Source organism: Tachysurus vachellii, chromosome 5, assembly GCF_030014155.1.
Source record: "Tachysurus vachellii isolate PV-2020 chromosome 5, HZAU_Pvac_v1, whole genome shotgun sequence".
NCBI classification, from domain to species: domain Eukaryota; kingdom Metazoa; phylum Chordata; class Actinopteri; order Siluriformes; family Bagridae; genus Tachysurus; species Tachysurus vachellii.
The window spans coordinates 12,683,554-12,704,186 of record NC_083464.1 but is presented as its reverse complement, the minus strand read 5'-3'; the positions used below and the strand labels follow the sequence as shown (position 1 = coordinate 12,704,186).

The window sequence follows — 20,633 nt, the reverse complement described above, 5'->3', positions numbered from 1 at the left end:
TCTCTCTCTCTCTCTCTCTCTCTCTCTCTCTTTCTCTCTCTCTCTTTCTCTCTTTCTTGCTCTAACTTTAAATTCTTGCCCCCTACTTTAAACTCTAACTGCTTTTTTCAACAGAAATATGAAATTTTTCTTTTTTCCACAAATTGTCCACAGTCATTCTTTAACTGTTAGCATCAGCTTGGTGGCATGCACATGTTACACAGAGAACATTTTTTAAAAATACAATGATCTACAATGACATCTCTGTTTGTATACTTGTCTATTCAGGTGGTGGTGCATATCACAGATGAGAATGACTGCACTCCAGAGTTCATGCATTCCATCTACAGCCGAGACAATATTCCAGAGACAACGCCACCTGGAACGTCTTTACTACAGGGTGAGTGAAAGACATGGGAAAATATGGATGTTTTCCACAGCTCACTTCATCAAATAAAAATCTTAAAAGTCCTTTTGTTTTTACACAAGTTTTGAGTCAGAAACTTTGAGTTTTCTCACATGCTGAATTGTCATATCCACCGACTTAAATTCAATTCGGTTTTATTAGAATAACATTTTTTAAACAATTTACATTATCACAAGGCAGTTCTTCAGAAATAGTTTAGGATAGAAATAATACATTTGAAATTTATAATTCATTTAAAATGTATAATAATTTATGAGTAAGCCAAAAATTACGGTGCCAAAGAATGATACGAGGAAGAAACCTTGAGAACCATCCTCATTTGTGTGAGACTGAAGAGTGTGATTATAAATAACTACCCATCTATAAATGTGTATATGTACTATATGGTCTGGTGTCGAGTACTGTGTCATTTCTATTGTTTTATGCTCACTGTCTATGCAAAACAGAAAATCCAGGATTTCTGTAGTTCTCATTCTCCATGAGTGAACACACCCAGACATTAGGTGAGCTCTCGTGTTTCTCCTGTGGTGTTCCTGGTATTGGGGCAGGTGCAGTGCTTGTGGGTGTGAGCGTGCTCTACAATTAAGAAAAAACACATAATGTCTCATGGGTCCACATGTAGGGCAGTAAATATACGACGATCAAAGGTTCAGGAAGAGGAGTTTTAACTGAAGAACCTCACTAGCTTTACTTCACAAAAATACACGAATAAATACCGAACATGAAAGTTAAACACTTTCACAAAAAATCACTTACATTGCAATTATAAATAAATATAAATGTGTAAGGCATAAATCTAATTAAATCATATCATGAGTACTGTGGTTAATGCTTGACCTACTTTAACTTGCTTTACATTTTGCTCTATAAGCAATTCTCTAATTTCAGGCCATGATGCAGGACCTGTTTAAATACTCTACAGTGTTTGAGTCTAGATTTTTGTCTAGTGTCTGGATCGCTAGTTCATATTAGCAGACAGATAGAATCATCATATATTCTCAAACAACTTAATCAGAATCTAATCTACACAACATTAGTTAACTTCAGTGGCAAAAATAAATTCATGGTTTTGTGGATTCATTTATCATTTATATGAAATGGTACGGTTCATTGTAGGGGTGGCTGTACATGTTTTGTTTTGTGAGCCAAGTAAAAATTAAGTGGGACTTGATCAGTTCAGTTTAAAAATGTTTAAACAGCTTGAGTAGTCTTTCTTACAGGCGGTAGAAATGACTGCAGTTGCAAAGGTTTATTAAAAAAAATACATAAATCCAAAACAGACCAGACAAACAAATCCAGAACATGAGACAAAAATCATCAACAGGATAGGTGATTAGCAATCAGGATACCTCAGGCAAAAAAAAAACAAACAGAATAAAATTCCACAGAGACAAATCCAGATCAAAAAGCAGAGAAGCATGCAGAGTAAACACAACACTTCACAATGACTGAACTGAATCTCCATCTGGATGTACAGGGTGTGCGAGTGATCGAAACCAGGTGCGCATAATCAGTAACTGGGTCATTGTGAATGTGACAAGGAGTGTGTGTGCGTGTGTGTTGGGATTTTTGGTCCATGGTGGCTATGTTTGTAGGCTGGGAATGGGGTTAGACTCTGATTCCTGTGTAGATGTGATACCAGATTACCAGATTCTGACTAAATTCAAATTCGAAATTAAACAGTTCATATTTACTATATATATTAGTATATTAGTATACTATATATATATATATATATATATATATATATATATATATATATATATATATATATTTTTTTTTTTTTTTTCAATTTTTTTTTTTTTTTTTTTTCATTTTTTCAATCTGAATAGTGATATAGATCCATTATTTCTCGTGCATCATTTCAAGATGTTTTATAAATGTAAAAAAAAAATGTAATAGTTTATTTATTTACAAAAGATACTTTATGCACTATAAGAAAAAAAAATACTGTTATTGTTATTAACATAGAAGCTGTGAAGGCCAGCCATGTAAAAAAATATCAGATTCAGCACAATATTTAGTATGACCAAATACTGGTACACAGTGTACATTTTAAAAATTTGAATACTTTTGATACAGAACTAATTCTGTTATCTGATTTAGATGAAAACTTATTCAGCTTTGAAGTGTTGAATGATACTGTTAAAAATCATGAATCATTAACAGCTTGAGTAGTCTTTCTCACATTTTCAGTTGTCAGGCAGCAGAGAGATGGATGTAGTGGCAAAAGAGCTTAATTAACAAAAAAATAAATAAATTAATAATAATAAAAAAAGGACACCACTTCCATTATGTGCTATGAGGTTGTGAAGTTACTTTATCTACTATAAGGGAATTGCTGTTATTGACATGGAGCTGTTTGTCAAGTCAATTCAAGTAGCTTCTATTGTCATTTCAACCATATATAGCTGATGCAATGACAATAGTACATAGTGAAATGAGATAACATTTCTCCACGACCATGGTGCTACATAAAACAAAGACAGAGCTTCATAGAACAACACAGAGATAAGAACTTATGAAGTGCTTGTGGAGAGACACTGGATCATTGTCCCAAACCCAAAACTTAATATGGCAACGATCACCATTACAGCAAAATTAAAATTGGTCTGAATTTCTTACATTTCAGATTTTAAATGTGCATCTTACACTATAAATAGAATATAGAAGCTTAATTTGTCATTCAAGTTTTTTAATTCTGTACCACATCTGAAATCGACAACCATAATAATTAATTGAGGAATTTAATGGTTTGTTTTCATAGTGATACTGCAAGCTGATACACTACTGTGTCTCACTTTATTAGCAACACCTGATTCCATTTTTAACCCAGGTCACCACCCATGCTAATTAAATCTATTTAAGATTTATTATTTATTTAAGGTGTATTCAATTTTCAGTTCTGAATACTTTTTTGGAAGTATTCTGCCTTTCGTTGGTAAATGATCTGGTTTGTTTATCATGCTCATTAGAGTGGGACAAATTAGAGCAGCTGGTGGGAGGATGATGTGAAGGAAGTCAGAGAGGACTGTGAACTCTTTTAAGAACTGTTGCTAATGGTGAAAATGCCGCGCAATGATCCTATCACTGTAATGGAGAGTGTTTTAGAGATTTCTAAAAATGGATGCTGTGATTTGATTAAGAAGGATAGAAAACCCAGGAGATGCATTACACATTAAATACCTGTACATGTTGACACAAACATAAACACAGAGACATGGGCATAATAATGCACAAGTGAGCACGGATACTGACAAAAAGTATGTTTGGGAATGTGTGTGTTATCTCCCATGTCTGCACACATCAGTTGTGACTGTATTAACATTCTTATCTCTGATGGTTATCTGAGAATTAAGTAGTTGGTAAAGAGCTTTAAAACCAGCCGTCAGGAGAACAAGAGACTGCTCTGATATCCAAACCTTAGAATGTCCACTGTTTTGTTTCTATCGCCTTATAGAATACATTCATGATGATTAATGATCTTTATTTTTGCCTTTTTTTTGCTCCAGCCAGAGCCTCGAAAACAAAGTGAAGCATGGGAGTTAAAAAGTATACATGTCTTGTGAAGCAACATCCAGAATGCCAACCACATTTGTGAAATTCAGTTAAGTTCCCATATTGCAGCGCAGAGCAGAAACATTGCCTCTTTTTTTAGCTATTGCACTTGCTGTGCTCTTTATACAAACAGACCGAACCCTGCCTCTGATTCGGCTGACGTCTTCTCTTTTAGTTGTGGCTTCGGAAACAGCTTTATATCCTGTGTGTGTGTTTTTATAACTCTCTCCCAACACTGAGGAAGCAGCAGATTCACATAAACAGCAGATGGAACTGGTATATACTTATCGAAATGTGTTCTGTTGTGTGAAAAAGAAATCAGATAAGCGCAGAGAATTTACCGAATTTACAGTAAAGCTGAGCAGAGGGGAAGGAAGATTATTGTTGTTGTTTACCTTAAATTGGGATTATACTGTAAATTGGGTGTGGACTTTTAATAAGAGCTAACAGGAAGGGAAGTGCAAGATGCTCCAATTATCGCATGAAAACTTTCTTGGCAAGGATTTAGCATAACGTCAAACTGGCACAGGCGAAGAACTGATTTGTTTAAATTATCCAGAGCTGTGAACCTAGGTCCTCACACACATGGATTAAAAATGGAAATAGCAGCCTGCAGAGATTTGCTATCAGGCTTTGTGTTTTAATGAACTGTCTGTTTGAATCCTGTTCCTGACAAAACTCTTTCTGTCCACAACTAGTCTGCATGCAGAGGAATAGTGAGAAAATGCTGCAATGCTGTGTGTGTGTGTGAGTGTGTGTGTGTGTGTGTGTGTGTGTGTGTGTGTGTGTGTGTATGTTACCACAGCTGTAGGCACATAGCTCACTATTTGCCATGGAGATTAAAGGGTCTTCATCTGCTGCTACCAAATGAGTGTGCTGGCTGGGTGCAGTGACAGCTTGCCTGAGGTAGAATGAAGCAGGACTCTGCCTCTGGCTCATTGCCTAATGACTGCAAAGCCGTCTTCGAATTTTACTTTTGATCTGCACCAGTCAACAGCCTCTTTCTCGCCTGCCACTGACAGATGGCCTCTTAAATTTATCAAATAAAGAATTGGCCCCTGCGACATAGTTTTAATTAATATCGACTCTTTTAACATGAGAGTACTTAATTAAAAAAGAGTGAACGAATCCAACAGACCACAGCCACAAAATGAGAATCCTTTGGCTAATGCAAGACCAGAGAAACTCACATATATATGTGCAGGAACATTGAGAAGCAGTATCAATATTTTAAAAATCTTTGAATTTTTATAATATTTCCATATTCCAGTGCAGAAAAAACCCTAGATACTTGTTTAACTGTTTACCTGATGCTGAATCTCTAACATAGTGTTAATTTCGTCACCTATTTTTAATTTAGTCTTAGTCTTAGTCTTGTGCCAAATGTCCTTGTTAGTTTTAGTCATATTTAGTCATTCACATATCTTTTTTTGTTAGTCAAGTTTTAGTTGACTAAAAGTCTCGTCATTTTAGTCTAGTTTTAGTCAAAAGAAAACTCAAGGTATCTTAGTCAAGTTTTAGTCGACTAAAAGTCTTTTAATTTTAGTCTAGTTTTAGTCAAAAAATTTTAGTCTTTTTTAAAATAACATTATTACTGAGATTATTACTGATAAACATTTCAGTAAAAAATTGTTTCACATATGTTTCACTCGAACTTGACTGCACATCACATTTTTTACTTTATTGATGCTGCTTTTAATCGTAATGCAAAGACCGGTCATCGGGACATAAGCTGTCATGTACAATAAAAGAGCCTGCGCAGCGACAGGAAATATAATTTAACACAAAAAGCCTGACTAGACCTAGGGTGGACTTGCGCTCGGACGAATTGTTTCTACGCACACACTAAACATCGCGAAGCCGCGAACTTGTTCTGAATATTTTAAAGGCGTAACAGCTGATGAAAAAGCAGAGACAATTGTAGACAAAAATGAAGAGAGATTTTATCTTAGTTTTTATTTTATACAAAACATTTTCGTCTCGTCTTTTTTCTTCAACAATAATGCATGTTAATTTAGTCTTAGTCAGCGTTTTTGGACAGTGGTGCAGTCTTGTCATCGTCTCGTCTTAGTCATGAAAAAAAAGGTTGTTGACGAACATATTTCGTTTCGTCTCATCTGACGAAATTAACACTACTCTAACAGGCATATAGGTATATATGTTCACTATATACTCCTAAGAATATATAATGACTGAAAAGAAATTCTGAGTTTGAATAAACTTTGGAATAAATCCATTTAAAAATAAAATCCTATGTGAATGCACATTGGAGATTGTAGATTCCTATGCAGATAGAAAATGAAATTTAAAATCAAATTATATACAGCATGAAACATTAATTTGATTCAAATCAAATAAAATAGCAAATAAATAAAATCAACCCAAAACTGTAGGTTTATGCTAGAAAATATGGTGCTTCGAGAGACGTATTTTATCGTCAGTGTGAGAGACACAATTTTCACCTTAATTCATGGGTATTCTGTGTGTGGCAATTAAAAAATTTGGGGAAAAAAATGTGGGAAAGGAATATGCACAAATATGTGTATGCAATAGCTATAAACTCTCTCTCTCTCTCTCTCTCTCTCTCTCTCTCTTTCTCTCTCTCTCTCTCTCTCTCTCAGTGCTGGCCAGAGATTGTGACACAGGTCTGAATGCAGAGATATCCTACTTCATCCAAAGTCAGGACTTTGCCGTTTCGTCTCAAGGTGTGGTCAGCCCCAGCAGGAAGCTGGATTATGAGAGGCCCAATCACATGTATGAGTGTGTGGTGGTGGCTGTAGATAAGGGCGCACCATCCCGTACAGGCACCGCCTCCATTCGCATCCGCATGGCCAACGTCAATGATGAGGCTCCTGTCTTCACGCAGACTGTGTATGTACATGATGTTCTGCATAACAAAATCTAAATTTTATACCTATCAAATTATATCAAATTATTCTATCATATCATTATATATTTATCAAATATCAGCATGTCCCAAAGGTGTTGTATTTCTCTTATACTACTCAATGACTACATTATCTTTTTATCAGTGAATGATACACCTTAACTTTTATTCATTCGTTGTTATATTTAATGTCTGCAAACTGAAGACAAAGCAGTCAAAACCTCTTCTTCTTGAACTTAATGTGACAATGCAGCTTGTCATGTTACTTAGAAACTGCCCCCTGTCATGAAAAGTGACACTGGAAATTCCTTCCAGAAATGCTAAATAAACAGCTAGAGTTGCTGTCTGAGTCATGCAATTGTAGAAAATGAATCAGCACATTCTGACCAATCAGATTTGAGAATTCTACCTCAAGTTTTTTAAAGTAAACAGTTCATGTTCTTAATAGTGAAGTTGAATATGTCTATGAAAACATGTTTCTGTTCTTTCTGTTTAACAAGTACATTTAAATGGTAGACTGACCATTTAAATTACTTGAAAACATGACTTTGTACAAATTGTCAAAAGTCTTTGTTTATCACCGTTTACTTGTCAATGTTAGATTCTCTAACTTCCAGTCTGTCTCCTCTAATTATCTTTGACTTTGTTGCAGTTGGTAGTTCTGATCATTTCCATCTTTCTCACTCTGATGCTTTGGACTGAGACCCAGTAGGCAGCAGCAGGCAGGCTGGCATCAGGCTTGGATGGGGCATGCATTTTCTGAGAGTAGCTACAATGAGAAGCAGTCATTTGAATAGATTCAGTGGAATGAAAACAGCAGAGAGGAGCTGCTGATTCACCAGATCTGCATTTCATCATGTCAGTGTAGGAACAGGACAAATAACAGAGGAGATGATGGGTGTGCGTGAATGTGAACTTTGTTTCTGTGATCATAATGCAAATCCAAAAATAAAGCACAGCATTGCAGCATGTAGGTGAGGCAGGTTTATTTTAGGTATTTTTATTTTGTACCCATTGTGGATTGAGAACATGTTGTGGTGAAGGGGCCTGTGTACTTTGGTGAACCTCAGGGATATGTCACTGAAAACATTGGTGCACATATATGAGGGAAGTGGTCAGACAATGAGCTTCAACACTCCTGTGAAAGGAACAGAAAAGTGTACCCTGCCTAAGACTAAAAGTTGCTAGACTTACCCCTGGAACCATGACATTTAGTGGCATCTGCACAAGACTTGTACCACGTAACTAGGATACTTACATACACATGAACAATACTACTTCTGTGGCGGGCTTGTGATGATCAGTCAGATTACACCATTCAGTTGATGACAGCAAATGATTACCCTTGTGCCCTGAAGGTCTTCTTTTAATTTATCAATATTCATGCAATTTTACTTGTAACCATAACGGATAAAAAACTTTGTTTTTGGCTTTTTGATTTTGTCTAGATTCAGTAAAGGTTCAATTTAGATTTAAGAATAGTTACAACATAAACCACCATAAGGAAAGTAGAGGGATGTGTGCAGGTCAGCAGCTGAGAGAAAAGGCGGCATGGGTTTTTTGTGAGTGGTCTGGGACGTGCTTCAGAGAAAACAGATGGCGGGTCTGTGATGTGCATAGCCTGCTCTATTCACATCTCTCTTTCTTATTGTTGCCGTCTGCAGCTATAAGACCTTCCTGTCAGAGGATGCTGGTCCTGAGACTCTGGTGGCCATTGTGCATGCCAAGGATCCAGACGGGGATGGGGTGACATATGCCATCACTGGAGGGAATGAAGACAGTAACTTTGAACTGGACAACCAAAAAGGTATGTAGAGGAGGTCATGCCCTCTTCCCAAACACACACTCACACACACACACTTACAGCCTCACAGGAATGGGATTTAAAATGATTTTTTTATTTGGTCAAGACAATAAATATACAACAAGAGCATTAATATTTAATGATGTAATGTGTAAGCCTTGATATGTTATGATGATAAATGTCTAACGATAGTATTTATTATTATTTCTCATGTCATATTATATTCTGTATCACAATATTGTGTTTCTCAGCCTCAATGCTTGGGCAGATTTGACAATTATATAAGTTTTTTTTTTTGCATTCACATTCTTTCACTATAAAACCCATTACTCACATACATCTAGCACTCATTGTGAATTCTCACTGTGATCAACCAAGTGATATGGAGCTCATGGGGATGAATTACTAGTCCGTCGCACCGTAGGAGTTATTTATAAGAATACGGTTTGCGGTAGATGCGCCAAAGATAATGATCAGTGATTAAGGATGTGCAGAGTGCAGCATTACCTGGTGTGGTAAATATTTAGAAGGCAAATACTAATGGTCTTTTTCTCTACCTTTTTCTAGAATTTTTTTTTTTATTATTATTATTCTATTTTTCATGAAAAATAGTTAGTGGCTATCACAAGGGGAAAATATAAATATTTGAGACTTTTTTCTTTGGCAGATTTTTAGCTTCCATCTCCTTTAGCTATTAATGCAGCTAGCAAAAGGATTTAAATAATCTTCTCACTGCTTGCCTCTAAAGTTATGAGCTCATGCAGGGGATTCCTGTTATTCAAACTGTAATATCTTGCTCTCAAGACATCTGCATCAGTGCAGAGAAGGAACATGTTTATAACAGATGTATTTAAGATTAAATTTCTCATCTACCTATAGTAAATGAGACCTTTTCCCTCCTTATTTTGATTTCCTTTCATTTATATGAGAAAATAAATATTATTTTTGCTGCTTTCTGTCACGACCCCACACGTTCAATGTGCTAGCAATAGCTCCCTATTAGGTAAGATCTGTGTTTCTGTGGAATTTTTTTGTTCACTTTTGCACTATTTGTCTATAATAGCGTATTGCTACCTAGCTGTCTGTGTTAGATTTTAATGGATACTCATGAGAGCCATTTTCCTTACAGGGAACTCCTGATTTGTATTGGGAAACTTTTTTCATTTTTACTGTGTATTAATGCTCTGTGTTTTGCATGTGTCAGGCATCATCAGGCTGCGCCGCAGTCCTCCTCCTAAATTGCGCGGGCTTCAGTATGTCCTCAATGTCACGGCAACTGACGACAACACAGCCGGCGGCCCGCTTCCCCTCAGCAGCTCAGCACAAGTCATCGTTGGCATTAATGATATTAACAACAACAAACCTGTCTTTGAGGAGGTAAGACACAAAACACAGATATATCACTCAGTTGAAAACAATTTAAAATTAATTTCACATAAATTCTTATGAACAAGGAACACAGAAGGATATTAAATTGATTGGATCATATACCCTAAAAAGGCAGTGTATCCTTCATATTCATCATATTTTTCATAAAATAATCATATTAAATCATATCAAAAATTATATCAATTATTCAATCATATTAAAAAATTTTGCACCCTAATATGTTTACAAATATTATAAAATTAATTTTAAATTAATGGGTTTTAAGGTTCTTGCACATTAAAGGGTTAAAAGATAAAAGTAGTTGAGAAAGAAATTTAAGGGAATCTGTAAAGAACAGAAATATTTTCTATATGAATATTGCATGATGTCATGACATTCGTCCTTACTTGTTCAGAATAACACATAGCATTAAAAAATTTAACACAATTTATTCTCGGTTTTACATTTATTAATATATTTTTACTGTTTTGCAATCTCTCTCTTACTGTTGACCCATATTTACTAGCTCAGAGCAGAGGACACAAAAGGATCAGAGTGATGGATGAGAAAGTGTAAAAGCAAAAGAAGAAAGCCAGAGCAATAGAGTGATTGAATGAGCTCCTACAGTCTAGTGTGTCCATGAGTAAGAAGCTAACAAGAGGAGTCAGAATGATAGAGAAGTTGAGAGAAGAAGTTAAATAGAAAGATGGCTTTTTGTGAATTTGGGCACTGGAGAGATGAGGAGAGCGAGAAAGACAGCTGGCAGCAGGAGATCTGAGGCTTGTGGTGCTCGGATGAACGGGCAGAGTCTCTGTAGTGTGTCAGGAGAGTACGATCAGCAGAGAGCTGACCAAGCTTCCGCTCTGTTGCTGCTCTCCATGAATATTTCAGAGCAGAAATTAGCCCCCGGCACTGTGGATGTATATGAAAGAGGAGCACTAAGTGTGCCCAAGAGGCAACAATTGGCCCTTCTCCAGTCACGCTGCCTGTCTCTGCTCGCCTGACCAGGATTTGCCCACTGCTGCTCATGCAGGTGGAGCAATTGAACCAGGCCACAGGATTTTGCCTGTTTTGTGGAAAAGTGCCCTACTGCTTTTGTACACACCAAACCTGTGCTGCTTTGCAGTCAGGAGCAATCTCTGCTTCTAATTGCACAATAGATTACAGCTACAGACAACCAGTTAAAATGTTTTCCCTAGCTAAACTCCATAATCCCCACTAAGCTTTTTGTGCCTTCTCTAAAGTGTGTGAGTGAGAGACAGAGAGAGAGAGAGAGAGAGAGAGAGAGAGAGAGACAATGTAAACTGCTGAACGAGGCTAGGGCTAATTCAGTGTTTTAGCCCTGCTATTGATCCAGTTAGTCGATTAATCGCCCCACATCGAAACGGCCTCCCCAGTTGGTGTTGTATGGTAGAGTGGGTCATGAAAGCATAATGTGAGAAGGAGGAGGATGAGGAGAAATACTGAGAGGCTAAGATGAAAGGAAAGAAAAAGGAGGGGAAGGAGGGAGAAAGTATATGTCCTCATTAATTAGCAATTCTGTTTGGCCTGTGTAAACACTTACATGTTCTCTTTCAGTGCCATAATTACAGCCTGAATGCTCTCGTGCTGGAGAATCAGCCACCGGGAACAGTGGTCTTGCGGGTGCAAGCTCACGATGCTGACACTGGGGTCAACGGAGAGGTCAAGTATGGAATCATGCAACGAGATGGAGCTTCACCGGGGTTCATCATTAACCCTGACACAGGTAAATCATTTAATTGGAATCTAAAAAGTGTAAAGCTGCTCCAAAACAATACAGTTTTAGCTGCTATTCATATACGTTGCTGTCTAATGTATTGAAACATGAACACATTTAATATATTTTAAACCTGGATGGTGACGTTTTTTGACAATATGCCCTTTAGACATATTCTTTGCTAATCCGTCAATACAGAATAAAAAGGTGTATATAGCATGTAACACACAACAACAATATGGCTACAGCAATGGCAGTCATGAGCCTTTTCTCTAGTGCTGCTTCTGTCTGAGCCGCCAATCCAGATTTTTGATTAAAGAAAATATGATCTTAAAGAAAATCCACTATTTGTCAAATGCATGTGGACACCTATCCTTCACATCTATATGCGCATCTTCCCCAAACAGTTGCTACAAAGTTGAAAGCCCACAATTGTTTACAATGTTTTTGTATGATTTAGCATTAACAATTTCCCTTAAATGGAACTAAAAGGCACAGACCTGTTCTAGCATGACTGTTCCCCCATGTACAAAGCAAGGTTTATATAGACATAGTTTGCCAAGGGTGGAGTGGAAGAAATTCATTGGCCCTCACTTCAAACTCATTATTTTGTAATGAAATTATGAGTTGATGTTTGCAGTTTGAACTTGCTTCATAATGATGTTCTATGTTCACTTAGGTTAACAGTTTCCTACTTTTTCCACTGTGCTGTTCAGCTACCTAAAGGTTCCAAAACATGCATTTAGCAGATATCCTTATTCAGAGTGACTTACAGTTCACCTCTTTTTATACATATGAGCAATTGAGGGTTAAGGGTCTTGCACAGGGTCCCAGCAGTGGCAGCTTGGTGAACCTGGGATTCAAACTCACAACCTTCAAATAAGTAGTCAGTAGTATTTTTCAATGTCTTGATGGAGCACCATTGTCCTTGTCATCTTATAGATATTTTACTAGTCAAGTTGAGTCTCTGTTATAACCTTAAGTCCAAGTTCTGAAGGCTGAATGCTTCTCTATTATTTCTCATTAATATGACATTAAACAATGCTGATTATTCTCAATTGAGAAAAAAGAGAAGAAGGTCTTGCTCTATTAGGTGCTAACAGCAAAATCTGACCCTTATCCCTTATGTTTGAGATCCTTTAATTTTTTTCTCCTATTAAACTCCACTGTAACAGTGTCTTCCGTGAGGTCAGACAACTGCTAACTCACAGGAAAATACAATATAGAATTAAATATTTCAGACATGTTTAGGTAAAAAAACTACCCAAAAGCTGTTTTTCACATTTTACATTATCTTTCTTTAAATTTATCTCACAAAATAAATCTCATTAGTTCACTTCCTTGGCAAGTCATAATACGTGTGTAATAATGCAAAAGCTGATCATGCTGTTTTTGCTTCAGTTTTAAAGGTGTCATAAATTTCATTTGCTGTTAACAAAGCACATAAAAAACACGGCTTTGTTATTAGTCCACTGTGTAACATGTCCAAGACCAGTCTGTAAAAACTGCTGTGAGAAATACTGTGTAGGCTTTTAGGTCACTGTTCAGGCACCATATGAGTGCAGAAAAAGGAGTCTGTGAAAATAATAGCACACTCTGTAAGGTTATAAAAATAAAAGAAAATTGTTTGACAGAGAAGAAGAACAGTCCTGTGAACTACTTTTGTGTGATCATGACACACCAGTTTAAAACTGATGGTTTACATTACATGAATTTAAATTCTGTTTGCCCTAGATTACAAAATTAGTTGAACGTAATAGAACTAGCATAGATAAAATATCAATAATCATTTAGATCATTTAAATTAGTCATTTGAAGCACAGTTAAATATAAAATGCAGTATAATTTGAAAGTAAATGTAACTGAATGTATTTCCAGACTGGCTGAGCAGTGTGTGTGTGCTGTATGTGTTGTGATGTGCAGGGGTGATCAGCACAGCAGTGAGTTTCGACCGGGAGAGGCAGAGAGAATACACACTGTCTGTCACAGCCATAGATCAGGCAGAAGAGCCCCTCATCGGCATCTGTCAGATCACCATACTCATCGGAGACCAAAATGACAACAACCCCAAGTTTGAAAACAGTCGTTATCAATGTAAGAGTCAGCAATCACTGTGGTTGTGCTACCTAATCACTAACACACCCTGTTCTAGTTACTTTTTTCTGAAGAGTTTGTCTCAATTGCAATCTCTGCCTTGTTTGAAGATCGCTGTGATGTTTGTAGTTTAATCACAAAGCTTGCCTGTGGATTTATTTTAGAATTGTAACATCCACTATGTCTGTAAGGGCGTTGTAATGCTATGCAGGGATGATATTTGCAGGCTATATTTTGTTTATACAGAAGGGGAAAAATATACTCCTTTCGATCTTTCATTAGATGCAGGCCAGTGAATAGAGAGGCTGTGATTAACTTTCCACTCAGGCATTGACCTTTACTTAAACATCAGGCCCTTTTACTTAACATCACATCACAGAGACCTGACACATGTTCAAACCACAGAGCACATTAGGCTTGAATATTAAATCTGTTGAGCAGTTTGATAACGGTGGGTCTGAGCAGTCACTACTCAGCACCACTACATCATCTGAAGTCAATATTAGAATCCTTTAAAGTTACTGGGAATTAGGAGAAGAGTTTTTTTTTGCAGCTCTTTTAACAGATCTGTTTGTTTATCATGAGCTCAAATATGTGTCCGATAAGTTTGATGTCAGGATTCCTTTTCATCATATTAAGTAGTGCTGGCTTATGGGAACTGGCTCATGAAGTATTTAACATGGAGGCTGAAATGTTTCTGGGGAACGCATTCATTTGCACTGCAGTATGGGTGTGACAACAGCAGGCATTCAGACAGATGGTGTTGTTGTTTTCTGATACCTGTGTTTACATTAACCCTTCCTGTGCCAGACTTCTTGAGAGAGGACACCCCTGTGGGCACCAGCTTTTTGCGGGCAGCAGCCCACGATGATGACCAGGGCACTAACGCCATCATCACATACTCCTTAACTCATCAGACCCCTGCCTACTTCCGCATCAACCCGGGCACAGGATGGGTGTATGTTAATCACCCCATTTCCCAGGTACATTGTGCAATTTACTGACAACACTTTACAGATAACACGAAACAGCTTCTTAGCGGTGGATTAATTTCATATCTTGATGTATTTCTTTAAAATACAATGTCAGTGGCGTTGAATTGTTAGTTTTTTTGACTGACTCCTACAACAGCCAGTAGTGTTTAAGATACATTAGACATATCTAAATTTAAATCAACATCACTGAGCTAGCTAAATTTGGAGAACAGTAAAGAGTTTCATGAATCTTTTACCTTCTACTTTTACTTTTGGGGAAGCCCAGAACCATGTTCTCTCTCTCACCTAGTTTGAGGAAGCAACATATTCTGAGTTTGGTATACAGCACTGAGGCTGTCGCTCATATCAGTCTGTTTATTCTGTCAGCATTTGCATATTAAACATGACACATTCCAGAAGAATACCTCAGCCATGTCTGTATATATAGACATACAAACGTGCCAGCAGAAGAAACAATTGTATTCTCTCATGCATAAATACTTTCACAGAGATCTTTTTCTGACTTTCTACCAAATTCCTCTAAACATATTTATGAGCAATGCTTTTCTTCGTATCTTTCATTTGCTCAGTTTTTCTGTCTCAGCTCTGTGTTCTTTTTATACTTTCTTTTGTTTCCCTTCTTTGTTTCTGCTCTGTGTGCATATGTGTGTGCCTGCGTGCGTGTGTGTGTATGCAACCACGTATGTGTGGTGTGTTCTTGTTGTTTTGCTTGTGCAGAAATGTCATATCTCTGTGTTTCTCAGCCTAGCAGTGGCTAGCTCTGTCATTTCTGTGCAGGTTATATAAAACCTCAGGCTTCACTGTCTGACATTAAGAAGGATCTGTGGACACACACACACACCGACAGAGAGACAGGCTGTACTCAGATGATGTTGACAGCACGATTTGGCCAGGCAAGCTGCAGCAGCAGCCATGATGAATTAGTTGCATTGTGGAGTGTCAGAGCAAGTGTGTGGATCATGGATTTTCTCCCCATTCGGCAGAGCTTTTAAAGAGACCCAAATCCCCGCTCTCGCTCACCCACACACATACCAATCACTGTCGACAATAAGACAGAGGCTGGGTGGGAGGGGAGTACCTCAGGTGAAGCATTACACACAGTGAATTATTAATGCTGAGTTCACATCCAACACCTTTTTGCTTTTAACTTGTCTAGATTTAAGCAGGGCTTGAGGAGTTGTTGAGAAGGTAACGAAAGGTTGATGGCATTAAACTCCCTTCTCTCTAATTTTGCTTGCTGATGCCTCCTACCTTCTTTTCGCCTTCTACAGTGATTATGTCAGTGCAGGTCATTATGGATGTGTAGGTCTGGGCCATTTTTTCCATTAACTCAGCCGAACTCCCCACATCACATTTGTCAGAACAGATCACTGCTGGAGAGCTAAGAGATGTCACCTACATTTAGTTTACCTGCCTTCAAACAAACAACTTCTATTACTTCTCTCTCTGTCTCTCTCCTTTTCTCCTTGTCTCTCTCTTGCTCACATTTTCTTCATGATCTGAAAAGAGGTCTTTCAAAGTGTGTTAAGTGAAGTTTTACTGCTGACTCAACTTCAGAAGTGCTTCTCTATTATTAATCCAACAGTAATTTGAATGAAATGATGTTGAATGTGTATTACAAGTGTACTCCCCCTTTGTTCCTCAAGGCCTCAGTCTTGAAAATCAAATCAGGATGTAAAATATAGATGGAGACAAGGCCATTGTGCTGCGCACTGTACTTTTGAAGTTACAGTGCCATTGTCCAATGAATAATGCTGTCATTTTTTTCATGATTTTTGACATTGTTATAATCTTTTAGCAAAGCCCTTTTTTTTTAAAAAAAAAGTAAAAAAAAAAAAAAGAAAGAAAAAGGCATCTAGCACTAACTAATTCCCCATCCTTGAATAGATTGAGGCTTTAGATAAAGTCTATAGGTGTTTATCCCCTTTCCATCCATGTGTCATCAGACTTCACGGATCAGTCAACAAATCATTGCTACAGATGGAGGAAATCTCAGCAGCACAGTGGACCTCACCGTCATCATCACTAACATGCACAACCAACCACCACAGTGGGAACAGGAAGAGTATTGGGTCACCATCCCAGAGAACACTGTCCGAGACACCAAGATAGTGGTGAGTTCCTCACAGCCAACGTCCCATCCCAATTTCAGTTGTTAGATTTCTGCTTCCAAAACCTTCTTTGGGTAAAACAATTTAAAAATAAAAAACACTACATAAACTACATGTAGAAAATAAACTGTTCAGGGAATTTTAAGTCTTTGAGTTATCTATGTGGGATTATCCACAGCTATAGGAGGTGAGTCATAATCAGAAAGATGAAATAGCAGGAAGAACAGAACAGGATTAGAGCATGAGGATCAGTATGGCAGGTCTGGAGGGCTTGTTGAGCCCCTGCATTGCTATTACATCACATCTTAAATAGTTAGTGGAAGAAAAATAGAATTATTAGATCCATTCAATTTTGAAGCACCGAAAAAGTGCAGTGAATTCCTCACACTCACTCAAACCTACTGCTAACTTACAGTAATGCCAGTATGCCATTCGAAAACCTAATACCATTTTAACATAGTTTTAAGTCAAGATCAAGATGTGATTGTGCCTTGCTGTTAATGATCAACTTTTAATGCATGTGCAACAACTAGGAAAGCAATCATGGTTTAATTAAAAGCATTATGTGCTGCAGAATTATTCAGTCAATACAATTATTAGAGATGCATTTGGGTTTGGGTTTGAACTTCTGGGTTTGTTTGTAGCTAATCCTTGTCACATCTCATCTTGTGCCAGGTTTGCAATTTCAGCATGTTTTATCTGCTGTCAGCTTTTACAATCACCTCCACAGTCACAGACAAAACTTATTTGTCTACCTAGCATGCTTGTCAGATTTCGTCTTTACATCTTTTTTTCCTTTAAGTAAAAATTTCATTCGTCTGAGTCCCCCACCTTTAACAGCCAACTCAGATGATCAGTAACCATGGCCTGAGGGAGGATTCCCAACCCATCAGCAGCTTTTTCTAGCTTCAGCCACTCATTCTGTTTACAAGCAGAAGTGCTCAGCTCTTTAAGTCGCCAAAGGATAAAAAAGTTGCTTAGGTGGAATGTTAGAGCTGAAATAGCATTGCATGGATGATACAATTGGATGTCGAGTTGAATTGGCCTACCAAGTAAGGTTTACATTGCACATGCCCTGTTAACTCATATTTTGCTATCACTAAGCTACATCTGCTATCAATTTAAATGTCTTGGCTATACATTAAAAAAAAAGGAAAACACTATCACACATACAATATTCTCTTAATTATTCTCTCAGGATCATGCTAAGGAAGAACATTTAATTAACATATTCATTTCCTGACAGCATTCTCTTCTCTTGGTGCTCTAGAGAGTATTCTAACCAGGGATAATGATTCCTGGTCTAATCCATGCATCATACTTTCCATATTTTAATACTGATATTTCTCCCTCCCACGTCTCTCTCTGTTTCTCTATCACTCTTTCTCACTATCTTTCCCCGCTCCACTATTCTCCAACACCATGTACCCAGGTAGATTGTTGTTTAAATTTAGCAGCACTAATCTGATGTGTTAATTACACTGTGCCGAGCCATGGTTGCGGACGCTTAATCTCCATATCAATGAGGTTCTTACTCATGCTGTACACTTCTTTGTGTTCCCTGGGTTTTAGTTCTGGTCAGATTTATAGACATACATAATTACACGCATGAAAATATCTCTCTAATTATATACCCTTATGGAAACACTCACAACTACACACAGACCATGTTAACTACTTTTCAAGATTAAAATGTATTCCATATTAGAGCTCTGAGCATGGCATCTCTGATCAGCTTATTCGTCCCAGAACCACTGGGTAATTACTCATTTCTGTTAATGCTGAGCCTCCGACTTGTGAGTGAAGAGCCTTTACAGTATCCTACACACCAAACAGCACATGAAATGAGTTTCTCAACTCTAACAGACTTTTAAACTTTATTCCAACTTTGTTTAATTTTCATGATGAATTTGAGCTGACTTTGGTGTGTTTGTGTAGCTGCTCAGTTAGTTAATATGTGAACGTCATGTTAATACAACATAATGGCCTTTTTTTTGGTTGGTTTTGTTTAGGTTTAAACATAAGCTGTAAATAATGGTCTCTCAGTAACTGAAATCCATTTTTAGGCATTTTAAGGTCTTTGAAGTGTCATAATTTAACTGTGACATCCCCACTGAACAGACATGTTGATTGCTGAGCCTGTTTAAAAATAAAAGCTTGTTTGTATAGTTACGATTGTATTCTGGCTTCTGTATGACCACAGTTGTCATCTTTTCTGAGTCTTTGAAAAGAGATGTAGAGCAGAATGATATGCCATTATCAAAAAAGATGTATTTTTCATGTCTTAAAAGCCTGGATGTGATGTTATATTCAGAACGTAATAATTGCAGACAAATCAGACTATAAACAGGTCTTTATTTGCTAAAGCACGTTTCACTTTAATAGATCTGACATCAAGGATCATACTTAATAATTGATTATGTTTCTATCGTTATTTGCTGTGTATATTAAGCATATACAATCATACAGTAATACAGAGAAAGCTGAATGCTTATTAAGGGCAGCATTGTAACAATTAGCCTGCCTCACTGCCGCACAAGCTCACCTTAATTTCTGTGTGGAATTTCACATTTTGTCCCTGTGTCCTAAGACTGGCTAAATTACTTCTAGGTATGAATGAGTATGTACCTGGTGAACATGGTGCCCTGAAATGGACTGGCATAACACACAGGGTTTATTCTTGCTTTAGCACGTGTCCCTGGGGTATGGTGCCAGATCCACGTCAACGTCAATAAAGCAGGGATCGAAGATGAATGAATATTAACCTCTTACTTTAAGAAATATTAGTAGTGTTTGAATTTAGGATTTAGGTATTTTTTAAGGGAGATGTAGTGTTTTTAACTGTGCACATACAGTAAACACAGTATTGTCTATCACATTTATATGCCTGATGAACACCAACATTAAAATATTCTTCATATGATATGAGTATGGATACCTTTTGATCATTATCTCAGTATTGTCATTCCTACAGTGTGTTTGTTTCAGGGCATTTGTATTTCATAATGCAAGAAATTTTTTAGGTATGTTAGTTTGCAGATGTGATGGCTACTATTCCCTCGAATACTCTGAATGTGTGCTGACATCTGTGTCCACACACATACTCTAGCTAATAGAGATAACACCTAGGGGACACCTGTAGAATCTGAGCTTCGCCATTCATCATGTGTTTGCTTTCTCTCTTCTCTGTCTTCACCAATCTCCAGTTTCAGCTCTTATCTATTGAACCTAACCATTGAAGCACTGCAGCAGAACAGCTCCGTGTATGTTTCTCAAGATACCTTTTTAATGGATCGATTTCGAGGTAATATCTTTTAGTAGCTAGATTCTGCGAATTCAGATTTTAGTACATGATAACCATGGTTGAATGGATCAAAATTAGACGACATGCTAAATTAATTCGCCCTGAGAAGAGAATTCTGTTTTCGTAATCAGCATATTTGCAAATTAACTTGAGAAAAGTAGAAAATGTAGCAAATTAGAAAGTTTATGTCCTGACCATTCTATCATCTTTTCTCTCTAACATCCTCATACACACATGTACATAGTCATGTTCCTGGTAATATGACTTGAACAACAAAGCACTTCAGCGCAATTACAGATATTTTCTTCCCCCTCTGCTTTATCCCTCTCCATGCATGGTTTATTCCCTAGTGTCAAGAAACTGACTGT

The 20,633-nt window shown here is 37.3% G+C and overlaps 1 protein-coding gene across 1 annotated transcript in view; it reads left to right on the top strand.

Annotated features, from left to right (window-relative positions):
- The window catches only part of si:dkey-22o22.2 (neural-cadherin), a 107,058-nt gene that overhangs the window by 55,926 nt on the left and 30,499 nt on the right, over positions 1-20,633 (top strand). The window contains exons 5-12 of the mRNA XM_060869825.1: positions 268-379; positions 6,586-6,835; positions 8,516-8,658; positions 9,860-10,032; positions 11,602-11,770; positions 13,685-13,855; positions 14,666-14,838; positions 16,797-16,964. Coding sequence (XP_060725808.1) covers positions 268-379; positions 6,586-6,835; positions 8,516-8,658; positions 9,860-10,032; positions 11,602-11,770; positions 13,685-13,855; positions 14,666-14,838; positions 16,797-16,964 — 1,359 coding nt within the window. The remainder of the gene's footprint in view (positions 1-267; positions 380-6,585; positions 6,836-8,515; positions 8,659-9,859; positions 10,033-11,601; positions 11,771-13,684; positions 13,856-14,665; positions 14,839-16,796; positions 16,965-20,633) is intronic.